General features: G+C 35.8%; 1 protein-coding gene across 3 annotated transcripts in view; it reads left to right on the forward strand.

Annotated features, from left to right (window-relative positions):
* The window catches only part of VTA1 (vesicle trafficking 1), a 36,788-nt gene that overhangs the window by 5,729 nt on the left and 11,089 nt on the right, over nucleotides 1-19,970 (forward strand). For 2 of the 3 annotated variants that reach the window (XM_065631605.1, XM_065631606.1), the window contains exons 2-5: nucleotides 6,950-7,044; nucleotides 10,669-10,796; nucleotides 11,460-11,535; nucleotides 14,288-14,399. In XM_065631605.1, coding sequence (XP_065487677.1) covers nucleotides 6,950-7,044; nucleotides 10,669-10,796; nucleotides 11,460-11,535; nucleotides 14,288-14,399 — 411 coding nt within the window. Of the gene's footprint in view, nucleotides 1-269; nucleotides 287-6,949; nucleotides 7,045-10,668; nucleotides 10,797-11,459; nucleotides 11,536-14,287; nucleotides 14,400-19,970 lie in introns of those variants that run through there. The other variant, XM_065631607.1, reaches the window with a different exon arrangement.

The following is a 19,970-nucleotide window of genomic DNA, read 5'->3' on the forward strand; positions in this document are numbered from 1 at the left end:
ATCTGTAAGTGGGAAAACTGTGACCCTAAAACTTGGGTTTGTCTGTGCAGACAAAAACATTGAGAAGTGATGGAAATAACAAAGAGAAATAAATAAACCCCATAGTACTCAAAGCAAACCGTGGGCAGAAACAAAAGTTGAAGATGATGTTAATTACTGTGTCTTATTTTTGGCACTTGCTTTGATTACATATGTAATATTTTTAAATAATCTACTCTGACAGAGATACAAATGAGAACATAAAAAAGAACAAGTGTACTTCAGAGATTCAAACTGTATTTCTGAGGTATGTATATTTGTACAGAATTCCTAAAGTTCAGCTCTATGGTGTAAATATACTAACATGCATTTTTCCACTATATAATTCACAGTATTCTGGTAGATCTTTATTCAACTTGAACCTCTGGAATTAGAATTAAGAACTGGCTTTTCCTGTCTGAGGTTTGCTGTTGCTTCTGCAGGGATACATCAATATCAGCATTCTAATTTGCAGAATCACAGAATCATTGAGGTTGAAAGGACTTTGTACATCACCTATTCCAATCCCCTTCTCAAAGCATCACTAGTGAAGATTGGTCAGGACCATGTCCAGGCAGGTTTTGAATATCCCCAAGGATGGAGACTCCACAGCTGCTGGGACCAACCTGTTCCAGTGGGTGATTGTCCTCACAGTTGAAGATTTTTCTTATGTTTAAACTGGATTTCCTGTATTTGATTTTGTGCCCATTGCCTCTTGTCCTGTCACTGGGCACCACTGAGAAGTGTCTGGCTTTGTCCCCACTGCTCTCTTCCTCACATCAGGTATTTATGCACGTTGGTAAGACCCTCTGAGCCTTCTCTCTTTGAGACTAAACAGTCCCAGCTCTCTGCCTCTCCTGGTATGACAGGTGTTCCTAGCCCTTCATCATCTTTGTAGCCTTTCCCATGTGTCTTGTACTGGGAGCCCAGAACTAGACCCAGCACTCATAGTGTGTCACACCAGTGCTGAGCAGAAGGGATAAGATCACCTTCCTCAACCTGCTGGCAGTGCTTCTCCTAATGCAGCCCTGGATGCTGTTAGCAATTAAGGTTGGGTTTGGAAACTTATCTCATGGTCATGCCCATCTAGGGTGCTTTGTTTCACCTCATAGAGTAGTTTGAGAGTATGAAATAGGTTTCTTCCAGTTTAAAATAAACTGGAGGGTGTTCCACAGGAGTGCATCAGGTTTGTGCTCTAATAACTACAAGCTTTTTTATCTGCACGATTTGATCATAACTAATCCAGAGTAGCTGCCTTCTCCTTTTGTCTTCTTGACATCTCAATTACTGTAAATCCTACAGTTAAGGTAGTTTACCTGTTTTAATTAAAAATATTTCATTTTCTTTATTAGACTATAGAGACAAATCACAGAATGTCAGGGATTGGAAGGGACCTCAAAAGATCATCTAGTCCAATCCCTCTGCCAGAGCAGCAACACCTCGATGAGGTTACACAGGAAGGCGTCCAGGCGGGTTTTGAATATCTCCAGAGAAGGAGACTCCACAACCTCCCTGGGCAGCCAGTTCCAGTGTTCTGTCACCCTCACTGAGAAGAAGTTTCTTCTCAAACTTAAGTGGAACCTCTTGTGTTCCAGCGTGAACCCATTACCCTTTGTCTGACTGTTGGTTGTCACCGAGAAGAGCCTGGCTCCATCCTCGTGACACCCAGCCTTTATATATTTATAAACATTAATGAGGTCACCCCTCAGTCTCCTCTTCTCCAAACTAAAGAGACCCAGCTCCCTCAGCCTTTCCTCATAAGGGAGATGCTCCACTCCCTTCATCATCTTTGTGGCCCTGCGCTGGACTCTCTCCAGCAGTTCCCTGTCCTTCTTGAACTGAGGGGCCCAGAACTGGACACAATATTCCAGATGCGGTCTCACCAGGGCAGAGTAGAGGGGAAGGAGAACCTCTCTCGACCTACTAACCACTCTCCTTCTAATACAGCCCAGGATGCCATTGGCCTTCTTGGCCACAAGGGCACAGTGCTGGCTCATGGTCATCCTGCTGTCCACCAGGACCCCCAGGTCCTTTTCCCCTACCCTGCTCTCTAATAGGTCATTCCCCAACCTATACTGGAACCTGGGGTTGTTCCTGCCCAGATGTAAGACTCTACATTTTCCCTTGTTATATTTCATTAACTTTTTCCCTGCCCAAAATACTGGTAATTTAAATATTGTGTAAAAGCTTAGAAGCCTATGAATTCCACATGCAGACCTCTTATTCAAGAGACCAAAATTGGGCTTTAAACCACACTGAAGAATGGCAATGTAGAACACAGAGTGATTTCATAGGAGTCATAATTGATATTATTAGATTACTTGTTTTGTGATCTGACCTTAATAATTGCCACTCTTGTTTGTAATTGCAAGTTTTGTTTCACCTAGTTTGTTTACAAGTTGCTATTCTTCAAATAACAGTGAATTCTAATGTAATTTACAATCACTTTGAGTAATTTTAAGAGCCATTTTACTTGATATGGTTTTGACTTGACAAAGTTTGTCTAGCATGTAACAACCTTGGAATATATTGTTATTAATCCATTTTTTCCTCTGTAGGATTTAGAATACTATGAAAGAGTCTGGGGGGAAGAGAGGGTCATGATACTATCCTTTTTGGTTTGAATTTCTTAATTAAATTTATATGTATTCTTCCTTCCTCCATCCCACCTTTGTCTTGGATTTTTTTTCTTACATTTCTTCTTAAACTAATTTTACTTGAAAATAAACGTGTAAAAGTAATTTGTTTTCACTGGAATGTTTCACATTTTGAACTGATGCTGTCAGCCTAATACCTTTTGCCAGTTTCGTTCAGCATCATATAATGAAAAGGAGGTATCAGACTCTTCGAAGTTTGTTTGTCAGTGCTGTTAAACTTATTTTTAAAAGTCTTTTAATTCAGACAACTTTGACTTAGCCATGTAGAAATAGCATATATTTATGATCTACATGCAGAAGTATGATACATTCATGTTCATGGAAGCAGGAAAAAATATTTATTAGTTACGTATTAATTATGAGTTATTTTTCTTTGCAGATGTATTTTTAGTGAAAATGCAGTTGCAGTAATTTGAGTACGTCCAGTTTAATGTTTTTTGCGTCCCTTGCTTCCCAACTGTTGTCTTCCTCTACCAAGCAGTTAACAAGTATTTTTCTGTTAGCAGTTTGACAAAGGCAAAAGGGAAGTGTAGAATATGAATGAGTAATAATTTATAGCTTGAAAAAGCTTTCATCTCTTAATCAGAATCAAAATATGTCTAAAGTTTATGGCAATGTTTTTTCTTACTGTTTAATGACAATTTGTTACTGTTAAATGTCAAAAATATTCCAGTTCCTAGTAAATTTTTTCTATACTTGAGAATTAAATACATATGAGTAAAAACAACTGTAATCTTTTGATCCTATTAGACCAGGAAAAAGAAAAATGGATATTAGGACAGAATTTAGAAGATAGAATCAACCTATTGTGCATGCTTGCTGGCTGGAACTTTTGTTCTCCAGTATTTTTACTTGGCACAGAGTTAGTTTAAAACGGGAGTGAGGGGAGTTTCAGTTGTTATCCAAACATAAATCTGGAATAACTTACTGTGTATTAGGAATGAATGCCTGGCACATACTGGAGACAAAATACTCTCTCTGAAATTGTGCTGTGTATTAGCAAAGGAAAAATAACGTGGTATTACGTGACATAAATAAAAGCAGAGAAGTTTCTGTAAAGCTCACTGTATAATTCCTTCCAGCACACCCACACTTAGTATTTGCTGAACAAAGATTAAGGGCAACAACTCAAGACATAAATTTTGTTGTTGTCTTGGCTAAACATTTTTCTGAGAATGATTACTTGCCAAGTCTTTATGAATTTGAAGATAAATGTCCTAGAGCAAACCCTGTTTTAGTTAATAATTGGCAAAACAGTTCTGTCTTCATGCGTAAAAGATTACAAATTACTTTAGCTCTACTTATAATATTAATTAATATTTAGACATTAGCTCTATGTAGCCTCCGTTACCTCCTTAGTGCTTTATTTCATGCAGATACTACTGTTGTTGGCCACGCAAAAATATTTTTTGTGATTTGATTGGGATAAAGGAGACAAAAAATGTAGATTGTGTCTATTATAAAGCCAAGTGCATTAAGGCATAAAGCACAAGCTTAAAAAGGACCAATAATTGGATTAATTTATTTGTTTCCAGGTACTCTAGATCTTCATCACAAATTATGAACAGACATGAGTATTACAGGTCACTTATTTCCAAGATTATCTGTGTTCTTCAAATACTTCATTTGGGCTTTAAAAACTTGAAAACTTTTGCAGCTACAATGTATGGTTTTAGTTGTCTTTTTATATCAGGATTTTCAGCAGCTTGGCTTTTCACAGAGGAATTTTTTATCAAAAGTTAACAAGCAAGTGGCTCTTGTAAGTCTAGTTGTTTAGTTTTACAGTATATTACTGTGGTCATTAGGCACATGCACTTTAAATATTTGTCACTGTATAGAGAAATTCTGAAAAGAATAACTCTGAAATAATTTTGATGTAAAATGGCATCTCAAGTGTGGTATTTCTAAAAGGTGAAATAATGCAACTGTAACACAGAACACTAAGAGGATTTATCCCTGTGGTGTCCATGCCATTCAGGAGATTAACTTCCAGTTATAAGGAATGGAACCACTTGCACTAAAGCAAAATTTTTGTGACTTAGCAAGCACAGCAATAATACATTCCACTGCTTTTGCAGTATTATAAAAACCAGAACAGCAGTATTTAAAGGAATGTAAATAATTACTCTGTTTTCTTTCGGGGTGGGGGAGAAACTGAACTATGTTCCATTTGGTTTTCTCAGCAGAGATGTTGGAGGCGGTAGACTTTTGGCCTCTTGCTTATGAATTCTTTGCTACTGAGATTACCTGTCAACATAAACATGGAGGACAGTTCTTTGACCATTAATTGCCAGTTTAAAATGTCACTGATGATATTAATGCAGGAAAATTATGTTTTGCTCATTGCTGCTGAAAATTGAGTAATGAAGTAAGTTTGCCCATTTGCTGCAAGTTAAACAGGAAAAAGACATAATAATTTCCTTCACTAGATCAAAGCATATCTTTCAGTTACTGTCATGTATCCTTACCATAAGTAATATTCATATGATAAACTACACACAAAACTAAAAGATATGTAAGAGACTTCTGACACCTTAATTGGCAAAAGTAGTAGTGTCAAAACCAACACGGTCTTACACATAGCCTTCATATAGAATACTTGGGACATTTCAAAATTATCAGGAGCAGAGAGGAGGATTACAAAACATGCAGACATGGAAAAACTCTTGACTAGAGCAACACTGAGTAAAGCAGTAAGTGTCCAAATGTACTTAACATTTTATTACTGGTGAGGTTCAAACGCTGGAGAGTATACTTCCCTTTGGATTTTCAGTTCATCAGCTGAAACTGATTTTCCAGGAGATTTTGAGTGGTAGAGTATGGTTGGCATTTTCTGACCTGCAGATTGCCTAGTTCTTCATTACAATCAGGTTGTTTAATCAGAGTCAAGGCTCCCTTTCAGTACTGAATGCTACTAGGTAGTGATGCTCTGTCAACAGTAGTTTTCAAAAGCATCATACTCTTTCTTGATCACCACTTAGTTGAGAAAGAAGGAATAGTTTTTGCCTTTACCTCAATGATTGCCTCATCAGAGGCCTGTCCCTGGGCAGGTTTTGTTATGCAGTTACTCCTTTTCAACATTACTGTAAGTACTCTTTTTGAATATTACTGTATGTGGAGATGTGAGTGCACAAATTCTGAACTTCGAAAGTTCTTAAAGATTGCAATAGACTCTCTTGTTAGGGTAACTTAAATGTGCTTTGACCTTTTACCAGTTAGTATGATCATGCAGGAAATCTCCTTTCCAGTTCATATAGATGTTGATACAAGTTGAGGTTTGGTGGCTGGTTGTTTTAAATGGTATGGTCAGTTGTGTGGTACAGAGGTGTAATTGCTTGGACAGGTGCAACACATTTAATCTTAGTTCAGGTGACATTAATAGTCTGTCTGTAGGACGTCTCTGTTCTTAATATCTGTCGAGCTGCTGCTAGAGCACCTTCATGTTTTCTTGACAGTCTGTGTACACTTTGGATAATGGTCCTTCAATCTTGAATGACCTGAGGACTCTTAGGCACCTTAGTCCCAGAGTCTTTTGTTAGCAGGAAAGTGGTGTTGGTATGGAACATTGCTTGATGTCACCCACAGTGTAAATTTATATATAGACAAGAAAAACGTGTTTCTTATCTGTAACTCTTGTTCTTTGACCTGTGTTCTCTGTGTGTTCAAGACTCACTCTTCTGCGTTTGTTCATTGGAATGCCTGAAGGAGTCTTCGAGTTTTTGTCAGTCTCTGAAATCCTAAGAGGGGAGAGGGCTGGATTTTTGGGGCTGCCTACAAAATATACAGATGTCACAGCCCTGTAAATATACCCCTTTTGCTTATTAGTGAGGAAAAAAATATCTTGCTTTCAGTATTTAAATGGATGTATTTGCAATGAATGTGAAAAAATGCCACATATAGGTAACAGAAGAGTAACAGTTGAGCAAATAACAAATAAGCAGATCTTTTAATGATTAAACTGATCCTCAAGACTACAGATATTTGCAAGATTTCAGTTTATATGGAAACAGAGTTCTTTGTATGCAAAAGAATTTTGGAAGAGATATGAAGGGGCATACTTCAGCAAGTAAGATAATTCTATATCCAGTAATGACCAAGGGTATTCTGAATTTTTGTCACCCTAACTAATATCACTAGTGCTGTGGTGATACATTGCTAAACCACAAGCTGAGTTTTTCTTTCAGTTGTGTTACGGGGGTTTTGCTTTGTTTGCTTATGGGCTTTGCCTTAGGTAATCTATCACAATTTTTTGGTGTGTTTTGTCTCCTTTAAAGGTCGTTTGTATGCAATGCAAACAGGGATGAAGATTGATAGTAAAACCCCAGAATGCCGTAAATTTTTATCCAAGCTTATGGATCAGTTGGAAGCTGTAAGTAGAATTTATTGCTTTTCTCTAAAATGATTCATTGTTACTTTAATTGTTATTTAAGCTTCTGCAAATATTATCTTTCCTCTGTCGTCAGTCATTGATGCAATGATTCTGTATGCAGTCATACTGTATGAATTTAAATTGTATGTAATAAATTGGCAGAAGGATTGAAAGAACATAAAGCTATATGTGTATGTATATTTATGTATGCATACACAAACATAATTGGAATTTCATACAACAGACATTTGCCATAGTGTTTTGTCTAGACAACACGAATTACAATACTTTATTTTTACATATTCTCATGAGAAATTATAATTCATTGCAAAATAAATGCAGTTCTAGAAGACTTTTAAAATTGATTTATCTTTGATTCCTTGAAGTCCGTGAGAGTTATTTTCACTGCTATAAGACTGACTAGCCTAGTCCTTGGTGCTTTTGAAAATTTTTACCTAACCCGTTGTACCCAGGGAGTTTTTTAAAACATTCTCTGAAAGATAAAGATACTTTCGATCATATCGTCCATTAGAGATTGGGGATCTTATACCATGAATTCTTGTAAGCATGGTCTTATCTGTGTGGGTAAGAGATAGCTATGCCACGCTCTTTTGAGTAGACCTGGTAGTATTAAAGAGCAAACAACCACGAAAGGTAAAGTCATTGTACAGATGGTCAGATTAAATTCCAGGAGCTCTTTGTGTTCATATAGTGTAGTTTTTAATAGTCTCAAAGGAAGCAGTGTGTGAATTTTAAGGTTTAAGTGCTTATTTAGAGCAGAAAAGGAGCATTCAAGAATGAAGCAGCGGTTCTTTTTGTGTTCAGCATTAATGATTATATCTAAAATCAAGCCATAGCAATGCCTGAAGAGTTTGTGTGAAACTCGTGCCACAGCCTTTAGTTCTTCAGAAAAAAAATGAAACATGAACCACTTCTCTTGCTCATACCTTGTGCTTCTTGCTATGTCTTATCTCTGATTTTTTTTTAGCTTCTATGAAGAAAATTAACTCTATCTCAGCCAAAACCAGCACACAATGGAAAATCCAGTGTACAGTGACTTCTTGGTGTATTATTTCATTGAATTTAAATATCTAGAATGGGTCCGATTTTCACACTCAAAAGCAAGGTGGCAGAAGAGGTGATTAAAAGTCCGAAAGATTTTTCTCTTTATTCCCTAAGAATTGTTAAAATTTATTTGATCCATTGTGGTACTGCAGCAATTAATCTGTCTGCAGTGTTCAGTTACCCCTTTAATTTCAAATTTGGAAAGACTAGAAAAATGGCAAAAATCCATGGTTTCATCTTTCAGTTACTCATAAGATTGTCTGTGTGACAACTGATGCTCAGGTATTGGAGTTCCTTCTACGTAGCTGAGTGGTGGAAGGATGGAGAGAGCACTTTTAAGCAGATCTTATACAGCAGGGGTATCAAACTCATTTTCACCGGGGGCCACGTCAGCCTCACGGTTGCCTTCAAAGGGCCGAATGTAATTTTAGGACTGTACAAATGTAGGCATTACCTTTGAAGGCAACCGTGAGGCTGACGTGGCCCCCAGTGAAAATGAGTTTGACACTCCTGTTACACAGCATTTTTGGGTCTAGAAGCTGGTTTATGTGGAGAAGTTGGACCTCCGCAGTAATTCAATAGCAGCCATTTTCAGCCTGCCATTAACCAGGAGAGGGCACAAAGAGGTGTTGCAGGTCTGGGCTAAGTGTTTCTCACAGCTTTCTGTGTGTTGCCACAACTGATTACTTCAGAGATTAAGACAGAAGCTTACAAACAATCCTGAAATGTATAGTAGCAAAGAATAAAATGTGTAGATATATCTGGAAATTGCCAGATGTGTTCTTTGCAGGAAACTTCATAATATTCCAAATATGTGAATTAATTAAACACAGTGATTTTTTTTTGTATCCAAAATGCATGTTTCTGTCAAATATTTTTATGTATGATTGTGTTGTTTTGGTTTTCCAATAGGTGACTGTTTATTTAGAAGTTTTTAGTAAAATTAAACCAAATTTGCAAGATTTTAGGTTCAGATCATGAATCATCATTTAAAACTTCAGTAGGGCTGCACTGAATCATAGATTGTGTGAAGGGTAGTTTCAAAAGTAAACAACTTGGTTAACTTTAATATTTTTAGAAGCGTATATGACTGAGTGTCATTTGTGTTTGAAATCATGTCCATTGCACATCAGATCAAGTATAGTAATAAGTTATTTTCTGAGTGTAAGGTGTATGCATAGGCTGATGAAATACATATACAGGGTGTTTCAAGAAGATGGACCCAATTTGAAATAACTATGTCTCTGGAACCACCAACCGCCCATGAATGAAACTTTTACCACTGGAAAGGGTTGGGTATAGAGTTTCAAATGATTGCTGCTTGATAACTCATTAAACTTTTTGTAAAATTGTGTAATTGTAACATGTTGCCATCGTGAAATACGCTGCTTTGAAATTGGGTCTATTTGAAACACCCTGTGTAAACAAATAGTTTTCTTCCTCAGCTTCAGTGTTTCATTTCAGTTATATAACTTATAAATTGTGGTACACTCACAAGAAAAACGATTACACTTTCTAAAACAGAAATACTTTTTGAAAACTTTGGGGAGTATGAGTTTGACAAAAGTCTTCAAATTTAAAATTCTATTTGGAAGGTTTATATTTCACTACTGAAATCAAGTAACTTTTCTGGCAACATTCTATGTATTAAAAAGTTGGCAGCGATCTAAAAAATATGGAAATGCAGCCTGCATGGTTAAGTTTTCTTCACACACACAATGAAAAATAACTGCTATTCAGAGATTGTTTTTAATTTTTTTGGCAAAATAAAACCTGCAGGTTAGTATCATGCAGTATTTCTGGTTTTGTACTCTAAGGATAACCTGAGATTTCCTTATGTGTGAACAGTAAGCCTATTCAGAAGCTGTAAATCCACCTGTTGTAACAGTTAGAGGGTTGTTTGCTTTACTGATTTTTATTAGGAAACCTGAGGATTCTTGTACTCTGTCTTTGAAAAGAGGTCATTGAATTAGTGTACACTGCTTACACTGAAAATTCCAATAAATCTGTAGGTCCCTAAACCTGTCAAGGTAGGGCTCAGACACTTTGAAAGATGTAATGAACTGCAGTGAAATAACCTTACAAAAGAGAAGATACATCATCAGTCTGACCTACAGTATCTTTATGAAGTGTGTATTACTTTATCAATTGAACTGGATAGAATCCTGACACAGGCTGCAGACTGCTTGGTCTTTTGGGTAGTAAGGTGAAAAATATCTGTAACTATTCCTTCACAATATTGTAGTTGTGTTCATTTTTAACAGGTTGGTTGTTTTGGTTTGGGGGTTTTTTTAAGTGTTTTGTGATTGAAGATGACATTCGGGGTTACTTGTTCATAATATTTCTCCCTCCAAAAAGAATACACTGTCTCTTTAGCATGCTACTTTTAGTGTTTGTTACGTTAGAAGCTGGAGATTTGTGAAATAAAGTGTATGTTGTTTCTTTTTAAAATTGTGCTTAGCTTTGTCTAAAACAGCAGCTTCTCCTTGCGTTTGAATTAGATTGAAGAATTGCTAGGGTCTAATAGGTAATTAATGTATTTTTTTCAACTTTTTTCAGATGAAAAAGCAATTTGGTGATAATGAAGCAATTACTCAGGAAATTGTTGGTTCTGCTCATGTGGAGAATTATGCTTTGAAAATGTTTTTGTATGCAGACAATGAAGACAGAGCTGGGCAATTTCATAAGTAGGTGAAAATCTTTGGGTTTGTTATCTGAATTAAGGTATTGGTCAGGAAATTTGAATATCCAAACTCTCTTTAATTTGACTGGAAAGAAGAATTGGGCTTTAATGCATTCATTTCTCTTTCAGAAAACTTGAGTTGTTACTACTTGTCTCTAGCTTCACACATTAACTGGTATCCTCCTCCTTGTGTTCTCTAAGAGGTTGCTCACCCACTGGCAAGCCTTGTAAAACCCCAGGCTAATATTGAGCTTGACATCAAGCATTTTATAGTTTCTACTGCCCAGTGATATTGAAATAGTTGTTTTGATACATTTTGTAGTTGGATGTAAAGCAATTACTACAGCATGTTGGTGGCTTTGCTAGGCTTTTTCTAGGATAATATAGGATGTCCTATGTCCTATATTGAACATTCCAAACTAGAAACTAAGTGCAGAACATGTGACCAGTTTTAAAAAATACTGAGAACTTTCTGCATAGTTGTCAGGAGACTAGCCAATATATTGCTAAATTTAAACATTGTGAAGTAAGGTCTGTAACACCAGATTGAAAGAAAAAAAATTAGCGATGACTGGCTTGAAATAATCCAGTATGTTCTAAAACACCAACTTCTCAAATCCTGAGAGACTGACATTACTAAGTTAGTGAAATGTTTTCTTTTTTACAGAAACATGATCAAGTCCTTTTATACTGCAAGTCTCCTGATAGATGTTCTAACAGTATTTGGGGAGCTTTCTGAAGAGGTAGGTGTTAGGGATATCAGTGTATTATCTGATTGCTTTTCCTAGCACAGGTGGAGGTTGCTGTTCAAGTTCTGTAACGTTTTTATAATTTGTGAACATGAACTCCAAAGAACATAGGTTCTAATTGTGTAGCCAAATACACGTTAATAAGTCAAAATGAATTGTGCTAAGTATTTCAAATCAATTACATGTGAAATGTTAGATGACTCTTTTTGTTAGAAGGTGCTTCATGACTTTATTATCAGAAATTCAAAGTCTGATTATTACTGTGGGACACATAACGTTACATTGAGCAAGTAGGAATGATTATAGGGAAAAACGATGGAAGGTTCCTGGCTTATTCCACCTTCACTTTTTTCACCCTGCAAGCAAGAACTTTGGTGCTAGTAATCGACGTGGACTTGTGTACAGTTTTAGTTAGAATAAATATTTTTGGGTTTGCAACAAACCCTACTTTTAAAAGACAATATGCTAAGTTGGAAGGTTATGAATTTACCTCATAAAAATGGCTTACTATCTGGCCATTAGGACATGAATGTTTTAATTAAAAAAAAATCTACTAAAGTAACTAACAAAGTGCTATTCTTGGCAGGTAATTTTTTAATCAAATAAGTATTCTAGAATTGGCTGAACAAGATCATGATTACTTTTATTAAGGCACACCAGAATAATCTCTTGGTCTGTTTTAAAACAAACTTTTCTGTTAGGTGAGTAATGAACTGCTGTCTCTTATTCATGCCCCACAGAAGAATTAATCTCAGATATAGAGGAGCAAGTACTCTTAATCTAAATATTCTTTGTTCTGAAAATTAAAAGTGAGGATTCCTTGCTAAATTAACTGAAGAGCTCATTCTGAAAATGTAATGGTGTAGTTGATAACCTCTGGCAATTAGAGAAAGAAATTAGAGAAAGCTACTACTGACTCATGAAGATAAGTTTCAAAGATTGTTAAAGGAAGATTGAAATACCTGGAAAAATAAATATGATGCAGCAATGACGCTAAACAGTCTGAGACAAAAATCAGGAAGTGCTGATAAAGTGAGCGCTGAATATGTCTCAGGACACCTAAATCCACACAGATAATCTACAAAGATTTTTTTTTTTTTTTTCCTCACATGCTTGAGTGTTACAGGCTTCTATGCTTACACTACTAAGCTGGCGGTACCCGTTATGCTGTTGCTCTCTGCCATATTCTAGATGCAGTGCAACAGGCTTTGTGAAGTATAATTTGGAATTTCAGTTTATTAATTCTCAGAAATATTTGATGTCATTTCAGTCAGGACTTTTAAAGAGAGATCATTCCAAGCCACATTACCTGTTACTATTACAGTGGAAACTGGAGTTCGTCAATACCTTACAGCTGATGATGTGAAACACGCTGTCAACCTGCATTGTTCACTTAGCCAAATTATTCCACTCATCCTTCCACATTTCTCATCTCTGTTTATATTCAGCCTTGTTCCTTGAAATATATTATCTCATAACTGTCAGATCTGGTTATTTCTCTTATAACTTTTGATAAAGTAGTTGAGTTTAAGATTTCTCTTAAGAACTGAGAGCTCATCTTGGATTAAAAAACCACTGATGTAACAGTCTTAGGAGATATAAAGTGGCCAATCTTCATTTCATGTTTTGACATATTAAAGTTGTACCTAAGAACAGTAAAGTATATTTTAAAAAATTAAATGGAAAATCTCAACTGAGATTGACATTTATTTCAATCACTCATGTTTTGTGAAAACAAGAATCTGTGAAAACACAAGTAAAATAATTTTCCTTAATTCCTTTTTCCCTGAAACTGAAAATAATGAAAAATCATGGGGGGTGGGTTGATTGGTTGGTTGTGGGTCTTTTTTAGTAATACTGAAGTTACTGCCACAGTTTTTCAATTTCAAACTGTTACCATGGAAATTGAACAAGAAAGGCAAGCAGCAGAGTCACTTCTCACTGCTGTTGCTTGATATTGACACAATTTCAGAAGATGAGAGTTGGCAAAATTATATTGACTGTCAATATACTAATTAATTTTTTGAGAAGTATTAATTTTTTTTCTAATACATGAGCTATTTAACTTGTCATTAAGTTTATTTAAAGTAGTTATTATCATAACCTTTCGCTCTGTGGGTAGTTTATGTATTGCTAAAGTCCTTCATCTGATTTTTAGCTACGTTTTGCAGACATTAAATCAAAATATTGTATGTCCTAGAATATCAGACACATACCACATTAATCTGCAACTACAGCAGCATTTCTGTATTCATGCTCTTAAGTACACTTTTAAAATTTAAAATAATGTAATTCAAAAAGCTTTTGTATTATTGATCAGCAGGAGTAGCATTTTAGGTTTCAGGTATTTATAGCTAAAGTAAATAATCATCTAAGTTTGTGGAGATAGGAAGTTTTCTTTATTATTTCACATTAGTAATTAATACGTAGAGTACTCTGTTTTCATACTAGATGGTCCTGGTATAATTTTTTTCCTTTTCTTGGCATGCTGCACTAATTGCAGATCTCTAACTTTTCCTTTCATGCTGAGATCCTGCTAGAGCTGTTCTTTCTGTATTTTGTTTTTAATTCGCTGATTAATTTAACATGTGTTGGTTATCTTTAAAAGGATATCAAATGATAGCAGAGAAAGCAGTTTAGTTTTATAATCTCTTCTCAGGCAGTAAAACCTGCTTATATTTCTGTTTTGAATGCATTAATTCACAGAAGCGAGTGGTTAAAATGTCTGGCCTTTTCCTTTCCTCAGAACATCCAACACAGGAAGTACGCCAGGTGGAAGGCAGCGTATATTCACAACTGCTTGAAGAACGGAGAGACTCCTCAGCCCGGGCCTATTGGAATGGAAGGGGAGACCTTCGGTACGTGTTTCCGTTTTCTTTTTAAAAGACCAAAATGGTGGTAGGCACAGTTCTCCAGGGAGCACCCCACAGGAAGCATTGCTTCCCTGTTTAATGTTCCATACATGATGAGCCCCCTTCTGCTTTTGCTTTTCTGCTTCTCCTACTGTTACTTTTATTGCACCTTACTTTTTGATTGACTTATTAAATATTTTTTTTCTTCCTTCAATACAACTACTATCTGAGAAGACGTTGTCACCTTTGGGCCAGAACCATGCATTTCTTAAACGCTACCCACAGTCCTTTTAAATCTGTTCTGTAAAGTTATGAGTTTAGAGAATCTCCGTCCTTGGAAATGTTCAAAACCTGATAGAACACAGTCCTGGGCAACTGATGCTAGCTAACCTTGCTTGAATGGGGAGTTGGACTAGATAATCTCAAGAGGTCACTTCCAACCTCAGCCATTCTGTGCCTAGAGCAGCATGATCTGTGTTAGTGCTGCTATGAGTGAGGAATTGAACCAGGTAACCTGCAAGGAATCATTCAGCCTTTTTACAGTTCTTAAAAAAATCATTCCATTGTATACGGCAAAGAGAATCAATGGGTGGAAAGAGGAGAGGGCCAGATAAGAGTGTTTCTGAGGTTCAAATTTAGCCAAAAAAGTGTGAAAAGTGGCTCTCTACAGTGTAAGCTGCTATCATTTATATCTGCTGGGCACAATTACAGATAAAAAATAGAATACAACATCACCATTTATTTAATAAGAATGTGTACCAGACATTTATCCCTGTTTATTGTTAGCCTTTATTTGTGTCTATAAGTGTCTAAAAGCCTGGTTGCCAATTGTAATTTCTTTGCGGTTCCCTGATAAAATACTGTTTGGCTATTAATGCTCTAGAAACACCACAACATAAGTAAATTCAGGTATTTGTGAACAAACCATGAGTATGATACAATTTGATTTCCAAGCTACCGGTTTATTCTTGTTACTATGCTGTCCTTACCTAAAGGTGCCCTACAGGCTTGAACACCGGAATTACTGGAACGTGCTCCAATCTAGGCACAGCTGTATCTGAAGTAAAGCATTAGCAAACTAATCTCTTTTTCAACATATGATCTTTTTCAAGGCAGTTTTCTTAACTGCTGGTGCAGCTGTAGTGAGAGACTTGGGATGCTATTCCAGCTGCAAACATTACCACATCTTTGTAAGTCAAATTATACGAGTTTGATAATTTAGTGGAGAAGACAATATGTGGGAAAAATCTTTTGTTACAGTGAATGAAATGAATAACCCAATTAAATATTTTTAGCTTTAAATGAGTGTTCTTTAGTGGTCTGGCTCATAGTGTGGTAATGTTCAAAAAGCTCACCTGATTATGTGAAATTAATTATGAATTCTAAACAATTACAAAAATAGAGTTTCTAAGCAAAGACTACGGAGCTTTTGCTAAAAATCTCTGCAGCTTGTGTAGAAACAATAATTGTTCCTCAGCAGCAACAAATAGGGTCTTCCTTCATTTTATTAATGTGGAGGCAAAAGTAACTGATTTGCTCAAGGCTGCAGAAGAAACCATTGCAGTACGGAAAGTAGAATTCAAACTTTACTCAAATCCTTACTATTCATTGCAGGTCATTACAAGTGGTAGTGTGAGTAGGTGAAGACTGTTGCTTTCATTAACAAGTTATGTCTATCTACATGCAACTTAAAAGGGACACGAGTGCTGAGTGAGCCAAAATTTTGACATCCTTATTCATAGTGAGGCTGCAATATCTATAATTTGTTAATATCTTTTTATATGTTGAATTGTGTTTCATTTAATAAGAGAATTTCTCACACCCTTTTTTTTTTCCGAGCAATGAAATGAAAAATACTTCTTGACATTTATTTTTGGAAATTAACTTGGTAGTATAGGTGTCCATAATGCTTTACACAACTAAGGCAACAATTTTATGCAAATCAATTTTTATTAGAAGAATCAGTAAAAAAGTGTCAATTCTTGCTTTGTGCATCAAGAGAAGAAAAGTAGCATTGTTTGAATGGACGACTGGACTTTCCCCATTCCTTTCTGTTTGCTCATTTTCTTCCTCCCCTTACAAGTGGAAAAAGTCTGTTTAAACAGAGTGAAACTAGGTCTCTGTAGCTTGACAAATTACCCTTTTTTTCGAAAGTGTTATTTCCTTTGTGATTCTTGAAAACCATACTGTAACTCTTGGAGATGTTTTTATAGTAACATAGGCATGCTTTATGCAGTTCTTCTGTTGGATTTATGGATAGTTTTGCCAGGATGCACCATTGAAACCTTAAAATAACATCCTTGATTTATTGATACAGTTGGAATATGAGTCTTAGAGTACACATAAAGGTCACTTAGCAGTAGCCCTAGGTCATCCAAGAAGATTTTATACTAATGGAAAAAAATGAAAAATGTAATTTCAAATATGGAAAAGTTCCTAAAAGGTCACAGTATAGCCATAGTAAAATACATTAAATGTCACAACTTTCACTGCAATACATAATATGTATTCTACATTTATATTGTAGAATTCCAGGAAACCTGTATAGTCCCAACTAGTCGAAAGAACAGTGTGTGAAGAGTTGATGGATTTTTTGAGTCCATTTCTCAATCTTGGTAGGTGGGAGGAGAACACGAAAGCAGTGTTTCAATAGAACCTTCTGTTGTGCATCTTTTAGCAACAACTCCAGCTTGAGAAAATCAGTGCAGCGGAATGAGGAAAATGTTTTTAAATTCAAATTAAGAGATGATGTCAAAAGTATTACCTTTTTCATTCTGTGGACACCTAAAAATAGGGATCCAGAGAACTGGAGGAGTCTGAACTCCTTAAGAAGAAAAAAAATCGCTAGTTTTAAATTTAGTGCTCTGGGCTGCTGAAGTTAAGTCATAATCAGTGCTTCCTTGTACTAGACAAGGGAATGAAAGTATCTTTGGACTGTTGGTTATGGGGCCAGGGGCATCAATCATATTCCACAAAGTCTTGCCTTCAATAAATAAATAAGAATTAAAAAAAAACCCTGAAACAAACAGGTAGTCTGGGTATACTGTAGCTCTGAGGAAAATCCAAAAAGCATACGGATTCATTATGCTGGGATCCAAGCACAAAGGCTGATGAGGTTCCAAGACGAGAAACGCAGCTGGAGCTGAAACTGAATGTGAGAGCGCCTCATAGCCTCATTTCAGCATCCTTAAGCGAATTGCGAGGAACTTTAAATTCCAGGTTATTACTGCTTTATGATAAATTAATTCTCTAATTTTCCTGGTGTTCATTCCTGTTCCCTGGAAAAGATTTGGTTTTCAATGATGTTATTGATGTTCTAACCACGGAACTTAAAAAACAGTTTGTTCTTTTCCAGCAGCCTGAAATCCTTCTGTTCAGCACTACTGTTAAAACTCTGCACAAATACTGCAAGCGTGTATCTCAAAATGGTTCTAATACTTATCTTTGATAAAGAATATTTTAAATATTTACTTTGTGGAAATAATAGTTACAGTGCTTTGATGACATTTGAGCACTTTAAACACCTAAGAAGAATTAATTTAAACAAAGCTACTTTTATGTTTAATACAGTTTAACTTTACCAGTTGCATAATGAGCAAATCAAACAGTTCAGCTTGATCTCTTGATACATAATGCCTGATTAAAAAGTGTATTGCCCTTTTGTGATTTTTGCCTGTTACTGACACTGTTACTAAGGGTGGTCAGTACTTCTAACACGTTTTTTTTCCGTTGCTTTTTTTGTTTATAATATTGCCAGACTTTAACTATTTGAGTTCGTATCTTCCATGGCCAGTGTTGCGTAGAGCACTGCGCTTTTACTGAAGTGACTAGAGACCATGAACTACCCAGCTGGGAAACTTGAAGCTGAAACTGGGAATGTCTTGGAGAGAAGATTGGGAGGTAGTACAAGACAGATACAAGTATGGGGCAAAGGGTTGCAGATATGGGATGTGAAGTCCTGGTGCAGGGAAACATAAATCAGAATGGGACTGAAGAGACAGATAAGGGCAACAGGATGCCACAGAGGGGCAAAATAATGGAATAAATGCATTAACAGTTTAAGTCTGGGCAAGAACTTATAGGTAATTTATCTTAATTGACATACTAAGTACAATGAAAGCATGCTTTCTCCCATTGCCTTGTTTTCAAAAGTGGCTTAGTAATTTTTACAACAGCTTTTCCAAAATACTGGTTTCAAGCAGGCACCCAACATGGAAAATCCAACTTTATGGCTACAATTTGATCAAGCTATAAATAATTGGTAACAGTGTTACAAATAAACTTGGGCAGCCTCACCTTCAGACAGCATGGTTAGTGTTGTGTGTGAACTGTTTCATTAATCTTATGTACAGTATTCAATTTTATTTTCTGAAATAGTCTTCAAATTTTTTTTTTTTACTTAACACCAAAACCGCTGAAAACTACAGCATTCAACCAATGACTTGTTCCTATCATTATGTTATTATTTAAAAGGTAGCACATCCAGTGTTTACTTTCAAATCTCACATTTTGTTTTGATAGTTTTACACATTTAATTTTACTTCCAAGCATGTTAGCCACATGATATTGCAGTATGAGGAGTTACTAGCAAAAAATACAGCAGAGGAAAAATCTGGCACCTTAAAATATACTTTGTCTTCCAGAAGTCTGCCATGTATTTGTTTGCGTATTTCAGAAATAGCTTCCTAAAACCACAGGCTGAATTACTGGTTGCAGCAAGTGAAAGTAATTTTCACAAGAGTGACATACAAAAATTTTAGCATGTTCTGTGTTTTTATATTAAATTTTGTTAGCAGTGCTTGACACTCCTAACAGAACTCTGCTTCTAGGTTTCTTTGCTTTTTGATACTTTTAGATAAAGATTCTTGGTATTAAGACTGTGGATTTGAAGGATTTGTGAATTTGTTTATTAGTACTCAGATGTTATGAATGAAAGTAAACTACTACCACTTTTCAATATAAACTAAAATATATTCTTTACCTGTATATTCATTAATGTCCAGTAAAAATGTCCTAACAACAACAATGTTGATTTTGTTCTGCATTATAGCCTTATATTGTATTAAATAGTATTGTGATTTAGAAGGTGTTTAGTAATTTTTAGTAAAGGTAATAACTTGAACTTTTTCTGGGAGGAAAAGGACCTTACATGGGAAAAAATTCTGATATTCGTAATAGTAGACTGTTTAATTACTAAGCAGGAGAGGTATTTGCATAACACATAATCTTGTGTAGTTGAAGATGAATGTGGATTTCATAAAGAAAAAAACATCTCTTTTGCCAGCTTCAGACACGTAAAAGTTTTGTGGTCCCATATTTGTTTTTCTCCCATTCAAGAACTGACTGTTAACAAAGCCATTCCCAAAACTATGCTCATTCCATGTGACATTGTTGATACAGATCAACACATACACAGTAAAAGAAAATTGAACTGAATTCAAATTAAGGAGCGGAAATCAACCATGTTCTAAATTAACTGGGTCTTTAGCATAATAAAATTGGACCGTTACTTTTGCAGCCTTCAAAGCAACGTTGAATAAACCAGACCAGAACCTTAAGAACATGACTAGATTGAAA

Source organism: Caloenas nicobarica, chromosome 3, assembly GCF_036013445.1.
Source record: "Caloenas nicobarica isolate bCalNic1 chromosome 3, bCalNic1.hap1, whole genome shotgun sequence".
NCBI classification, from domain to species: Eukaryota; Metazoa; Chordata; class Aves; order Columbiformes; family Columbidae; genus Caloenas; species Caloenas nicobarica.